A 7630-nucleotide genomic window follows, 5' to 3' on the forward strand; every position below is an offset into this window, starting at 1 on the left:
TAAGCCCTTGTTTGTTTCCAATTACCTGATCAAAATAATCCATTTTTTGACCCTTTCTATGCCAGCAGCTCGGACCCACTACGAAGGAAGAATTCAAACATTGCGGCTAAATGGTTCAAAAATAAATTATGGTTGGGCATATAATTGGAAACAAACAAGGGCTAATTGTCACATATATTCTCATTTTTTTTAATCACACGTTTATCCTCAACATTCTATTGATTAAAACATTTTGTCTTTGATGACGATTCCTATCCAAAAGTTTTAATGAGAAGAAGTAAAAAGACTTTTTTTTCCTCGTACTCTAAATAAACAAAAAACAGTAAATTCAAAATTGCGATTAAATATTTATCCCTCATTTTAAAGTACAGTAACCAAATTTCGGACGAAAATCATCATTAGGAACAAAATCTAATAACTAATAAAAAAAAATTAATGATAAAACTATGACGAAAAAAAGTTGACATAAATATCTTACAACATTATTTAATCCAAGACCGTCGACGAAACATTTTCCTCAATTAAGATTAATCTTTCTTACCTTTTTTGAAATTTAACTCTCCATATAACAAAAATAACAGGAGTATTTTCTATGCCCTCACATTTTTGTCACTTCAGTAGACCTAATAAGCTAATAAACTTCTCTGACCATCAAAAGCCATAGGAAAATATACTATATAATCATTGTCTTCATATCACTAGCATACAAAGTTACCGAATCAAAATTGACATGAAAGAGTTACCTGCAGATTTCGAGGCTTGAGAATTTCTCCGATTTTGAGAAGTGAACAGTGGAGATCAGTGAAAACGAAAAAATCATCCTCTTTCAAGAGCTTCTCTACTTTCAAGATCATTAACAGGCTTTTTCCGCAAAAGGGCTCTGAAAATGGAGACAACTGCAACTAAAGCTATTTGCAGGTGTTCGGAGCTATTGACCTTGATAGAAACCTGGCCCATTTTCCGGCTATTCAAATTGGCATTCATTGACATTGTCGTACCTCGGCTCAATCTGAAGTCGGACTGTAAATTGCCACCCAAAACTGTCTCTTTGTTAAATGAGAGGAATGTCATTGAGAGACTGGCCTTCTCGTTTCTCACAGGGTAGTCCTTCCCTAATAAAGTAGTTTCGACACTTCCACCATAAGCCACTTGTCCATTTCCTCCCATCCGACCAGCATCTACTGCAAATCTCAGTCGCCTCCCTATTGAGAAGCTGTCCTCAATCTTAGCACCAAAATAATATTTATCCGCAAAAGATGTCACAGAAACACCACATTCAGCAACATTGTTATCAAAGTTCTTGAGTTTTGTGTTGCTGCGAATTGTGCAGACCAATTCTTTCCCAGCAGATTGAACATCAAGACCTACACTATAAATGGAGCCTCTAGGATCAGTAAAAGCTGTAGTTGCTTCAGATTGAATACTGAAATCTTGCTTGTCTTTGCTCATTTGTCCTGTGACACAAGCAACAACATTTTCCCTTATTTTAGCAGCAGTCTCGAGGTTGATACCATCAAATCCCACATCATGATCCCATCCATGGGGATCAAGAACCGGCCTCGCAAGCCACTGGTCACCTGTAACGACACAGCGGAATCTATGCACAGGACAATCTGAGTCGAAACTAGGCGGGACAGACATGTCTGGTAACAAGACTGCCGTTGGAGACTCCTGGTTATCAGCACTGTCATCAGAGGCCACACCAACATTTTCTTTGTCCTCTTTTTTTCTACGAAATTCTTGTTTCAGCTGTTTCTTTAAATAAAGGGTCTCCCTGTAATCCAGCTCATCAAGATAAGCTTTCTTCTGAGAGACAGTCAATTTCTTGAACTGGGCTCTAGATAGAATTCGAATAGGAGGTAATCGATCATATTCATCTTCTTCGTCCATGTATGAAAGAGAGAGTTCATCGATTTCATCATTTTCTGCATTTGGGTTCAATTGAATTCGATGTTTAAGAAAAGATGAGAGAAGATGAGGTAAAGAAGGCAATCGTGAATTACTTAAAGGCCCCAGTTGTACACTGTCTTCAAATCCCAAAAGAATATTGACATCACCAAGAATTTTGGTGCATATGCATATTAACAAGAAATGGGACTTCCATCGCTGACCATTTGGAAGAATCTTTCTCCCCCTCTCATCTGTCTTACAGTATGGATCATTCTCCACCAAAATTACAGGGTTTTCAAGCTTCGTATCCAATATTGCCTGGTGAATATAGTGTCGCATCAGATTAGTGCAGTGAGTGACATAAGAATCATAGCTTACAGGATACCCATTTGGACCTTCTGGAAGTGCTGCTGAGGAATGAGTCATAACAAGGATAGTGTTGAACCATATTTCAGGGCCAAGGTGATCAGTTATGAGCTTTAACAATGGAAAATCACAATAACTCGAATTGATCATGTCGAGGCGCTCAAAATACAGGATTACATCAGGACGTGATTTTTTAACAGATCGCTTGACAGAAAGCAAAATGTTCTTGTTTTTCCCGGAGCTATTTGTCGAGGAAGGTAACAAGCCAGGAGTATCAATAAAAGTTATTCTAAGACCGTTCACACTTCCCACAATCTCTTGAACTTGATCGGTAGAAGGCTGAAACGCATCAGTTGTTACCTTTGTATTACCAAATATGGAATTTATAGTTGAACTCTTGCCGACACCAGTTTTCCCTAAAACAAGTATTCTAAGTGCAAAGTCCAGTTCAGGTGGACCAGCTGCTTCCTGTTCTGCAGCCACTGCTCGAGCTCTATCAATTCTGAGATTAGCTCTTTTCAAATCTGATTCCCCTGCTCGCACCAAAGTTGCCAGGTGAATCCGATATAATACCTTTGCCACCATAAGATTATCTTGAGACAAGCCAAGGCGTTGAAGAAGACGCAAAAAAATAATTTGTAGACCTTCAATCATCGCCAGAGAATCTAATTTCTTCTCAATGCTACTATTAGACACAGAAGGATTTTCCACAGGCTGAGACGAGAAACTCTGATTTGTCTGATTATCATTGGACGAGATAGACATCTCGCCAGATGCTGGTGAAGCGGTCAAATTGGTGGTAACGTGACCCAAACCTGATGTGTGAAATAATAGTAAGTAAAAAAACTTAATTGACAGTCATAAATCTAGGGATCACTGGAGGTTTCAATTATATTTTTAGCAAACTCATCAGAAGACTTGCAGAAAGCCAACTGTGAGCCAAGCACCAGCCCTTCACTGTTAGTATAAAAAGATCTCAAGTAAAAAAAGATCATTCAATCTGACAAGTAAAAAGTCATTTATTTATTGGAGAAAAAATACATAAGGGTATATATATAGTAAAACCTAATCAAATCAGTAACCTATTTTGGCCGATGACGATAAATGAGTGTTTGATTGCATTTATTTTACATAGAAAATACCAGTTTTCCATCCAAATTCCTACTTTGGAGTGTTTGATTGCTATTTTTTTCAATTGTAACTTTTGAAAATACGCTTAATTTTCCTTATTTTTAAGAAAATATCTTCTTTGGGGGAAGTAGGTTTTTATTTTCCTTAAAACGAGGAAATATTTTCTATGCCAGTCCGTTTGATTACAAGAATGAAATTTGGGTGAAAAGATAACGATTTTCAGGGAATTTAATTGTTTAGAATTTGTTTATTGGGAACTATCAATTAAATGTGTTTCATTGGTATAATTTTTCACTTGAAAAATGTTGAAATTTTGGATTTTATTTATGTTTGTTTGGTTTTGTTTTCCATAAAAATTGTCAAATAAAAGGATAAAATTTGTTACAATTGTGGATAAAATTTGTTTTCATTGCCAAAAAAAATAATAATAATAAATAAAATAAAAAAAAACCTGAAAATTGATTTCTCACTCAAACCATGGAAGATCAATTTCCACAAAATCAAGAAAAAAGGGGTCACGTTGGGGGGGTTTGGGTGGGGGTGGGGAAATCAATTCCAAAGAAAATTTTTGCAGTCAAACAAGGAAAAGAGTGGAAAATGGAAAAATTTTCCATGGAAAATTTATTGTATCAAACAGGCCCTAAGATTAAAACTAATTTGTTTTTTTCTAACCTAAAAAACTAAGATGAGAACTATCATTTCAAGTAGTAAACACGGTTCATGTCAGTTAACAACCTTTTGTTGAACTCCTCTCCCCTTTTTGGAGTGCGTTGGATGCACCACAAACAAACACAAACACAAGAACAGAAGCACACAAGACAGTCCTTAGACCCATAGAGTCGATCAATGATCATCAACGTCAAATCTTAAACAAATTATAGTACCACAATAGGGATAATTGCAACTGTTGGTCATTGGCTGAACTTTATTTACGTGTTTACCGCCATTGTTTAATTTAGAAGAGAGATTTTAGAAGAAGTGTGAAATTTATATGACCCGAGTTATATATAAAGATTTCTTTTCGAATAAAGTGTTTGCGTACTTTTGGTCTAGTCACATGGTTTTCCCAGGACTGAAAGGACTTGGCAGCTGTATGCGCTTTGGTAGTTTGGCCTGCAAATATAAAAAGGTAAGTTGATGTAGTACATCACAACTACAGTTGATTTCCTACTAATATGTTTTATCCTTTTTAGGAGCTTATTTTCTATTTAGTTTTCTTGTAATAGGACTTCTTTATTTTATTAGAATTATAGTTTCTTTATTGAGTAGAATAGGAGTTTTAATTAGATTAGACTTTTATTAGTTTCCTAGTTTCCTTATTACAATTTCCTAACACAATTAGGAGTAAGGATAATTTGCCTATAAATATAAGATACATTGTACAAATTTCATTCATTCATTCATTATCGAATCAATGTAGGCAAGTTATTTCTAAATTTTCTTATTTCAATTCTTGGTACAAGAATTTTATTATCGCTTCCGCACCAAATTGGTATCAGAGCAAGGACTTGCTTTAATCTGATGGTTGACGATGGTTCGAGTTGCAAGCAAACCACTGACAACGAACAGAGGTTTGAAAAAATTGAACGACGACTAGATGGGATGGATGAAGCTCTTCGCAATATCATGCAGATACTAACTGCGATGATTATTGAGAATCACCATGAGTCCAGCGCAAAACAATTGGGTAGGCATGAGACTCTTTGCAAAATCACATAGATGCTGATTGTGTTGACTGTTGAGAAGAATCGCGAGCCCATGGAGGAACAACCTGACAGACAAGATGATTGGCAGAAAGAAGACAAACCTAGATTCTAGCGATGACGAAGGAGACATTGATTCAATGAGAGGAATCCTTAGGGTTGCAGTGGACATGAACACGCACACTAGAATAGGTCCAGACTTCGATCCAGGCTTGCACAAGAGACCCAGTTCATTTTTTATCACCAACGACGACAACAGGCAGGACCAAGAATTGATGAGCTAGGCACGAGGTGTAGGAATCACGACCTTTGCAAACTCATGCCATTACTGATTTACGAGAGCGGACCGAAGAAGAGAAATCGAATCATACTTCATTAATGAAGGTAGGTTACGTAGAAATTATCTATGAAGAAAATAGGATTAGCGTGGTGGAAGCAAAATTGCCTTCAAACAATAAAATTGAAGAAAATAACGTTTATCGAGCATATCAAGAAATTGAAATTTCTTCAATATCAGTATTAATAGAAATTTTTGAGTACTTTCCTTCAGATTGATAGATTTTCTTTTCCTTGCAAAAGCAAAACTTGAGGACGAGTTTTCTTCAAGTGAAGGGGATTGATGTAGTACATCACAACTACAATTGATTTCCTACTACTAATATGTTTTATCTTTTTTAGGAGTTTATTTTCTACTTAGTTTTTTTGTAATAGAACTTCTATATTTTATTAGAATTATAGTTTCTTTATTGAGTAGAATATGAGTTTTAATTAGATTAAAATTTTATTAGTTTCCTAATTTCCTTATTACAATTTCCCAATACCATTAGGAGTAGTGATAATTTGCCTATAAATATTGGACACATTGTACAATTTTCATTCATTCATTCATTCATTATCGAATCAATACAAGCAAGTTATTCCTAGATTTTCTTATTTCAATTCTTGGTACAAGAATTTTACTATCACTTCCGCACCATAAGTAGTGTTTGGTAGTTTTTTTTTTTTTTTTGCTGCTAGTATGCTAATCCGAGGGTGTGCCTTATTCAGTTTATATAATAAACAAGGGAAATGCCCTGGTGTTGATGTATCAATTTTAAATCACTGAAAGTTTTATTTAGATTTTACAAAAAACAACTCTTTAAGAAAAATGAACTTACTATAGTTCTCAAAAGAGTAAACGATAAAAGAATGTTTTGGAGTACTCAAGCTCATAAGGAAACGAGTAGTTGTGGAATAATTCCAAATTAACTGCAAATTGCTTGCTGCTTCCGATGATAAACCCATTTTAGTCACAACCTCTTCTATGCCCAAAAGGACGCAAATCTAGTACAAAAGGAAATCTTTATATATTAACCTGGTCATATAAATTTTACACTTCCACTATAATCACTCTTTTAAGTAAATCGAATAATGACAGCAAAAAAAGGGGCAAGAGAGCATGTAAAAAAGGTCATAAACACCGGATTCCCATTTTCACACTCAACACACCCACAAAAATAAAATGCCAGGAAAAGGTGATACCTTCGTTGTCAAACTCTACATTTTGTGGTTCCTCGGATAAAAAGCTGTCTGATGCTGACAGTGGTCTCGATGAAGCTAGTGACGTGGATACTAATTGAGATAAAACCCAATCCTTAATGCTCATCATGCTTACTGCGCATAAGAAAACATTCTAATCCTTTACTTGATCTTCAGATGAAATTAGGTAGAGAAAGATCAATACACAACTGCTTCAGAACTCCAATTGCCAGTACACATAAGAAGTCATTCTAATCCTTCAGTTGAACTTCAAAGACAAATAGGTAGACAAAGATCAATATACAAGACATTTCGGAACTCCAATTGCCAGGACAAAATGAAGTCAAACAATAAACAAACTATTGAACAAGCATTTATAACATTCAAGACATAACCATGACGTAAAATCAGCCAACTGATTGAATAAAGCATCTTACAAAAAAGTCAAAAGGAATTCCAAAAGTTATTTTCAGATTTATTCACAAGAATCATTCTATAGAAGTATGATATAATACATTGTCATTAGTTCAATTAGAATACTAGTGATCAATTAGAATACTAGTGAAGAATAGTCGTGAATGATTTCTTCAAATGATCAGAGTAGAGATCCAAATCCAATAGCTAGGTACTATCTTCAATATATTGGTAAAGTTATAAAGATCCCATGTCAAAATTTTAGATTTAGCTCCAAGAGTAAAATATTATGTTACTAGGATGCTATATTTCTTTTTCTGGGCTCTCTAAAAAAAAAAGAGGGCAAAAAAGAAGAAGGAAAACAGGGTTAAAATTAAAGAACACCCTACTGAATGTGGAAAAATAACTAGGCATACTTCTAAGAAGCAAAGGCTATCATCATCAAAGACATCAACCAAAGTGACGGTGGATACCCACCTCTCTCTAGGGCTGGATATGGTCCGGTTCGGTTCTCGTTAGAACCGAACCGACCCGAAATTTTCTGGTATTTAGTAAGTGAAACCGTCGGGTCCAAATTTAATTATGGAACCGTTCTGGTTCGGTTCGGT

At 35.3% G+C, this 7630-nt stretch overlaps 1 protein-coding gene across 1 annotated transcript; it reads right to left on the bottom strand.

The window, feature by feature from the left end:
- Nucleotides 1-415: 415 nt before the first annotated feature.
- Nucleotides 416-7086, bottom strand: LOC111407921 (translocase of chloroplast 90, chloroplastic-like). Its single transcript, XM_023037637.1, has 2 exons — nt 6612-7086; nt 416-3071 (listed from the first exon to the last, which is right to left on the bottom strand). The coding sequence occupies exons 1-2, from the start codon at nt 6736-6738 to the stop codon at nt 817-819; spliced, it is 2382 nt and encodes a 793-aa protein (XP_022893405.1). The 5' UTR covers nt 6739-7086; the 3' UTR covers nt 416-816.
- Between the last annotated feature and the right edge of the window lie 544 nt (nt 7087-7630).

The sequence above is a fragment of the Olea europaea genome, chromosome 13 (genome assembly GCF_002742605.1).
Source record: "Olea europaea var. sylvestris chromosome 13, O_europaea_v1, whole genome shotgun sequence".
NCBI lineage: Eukaryota > Viridiplantae > Streptophyta > Magnoliopsida > Lamiales > Oleaceae > Olea > Olea europaea.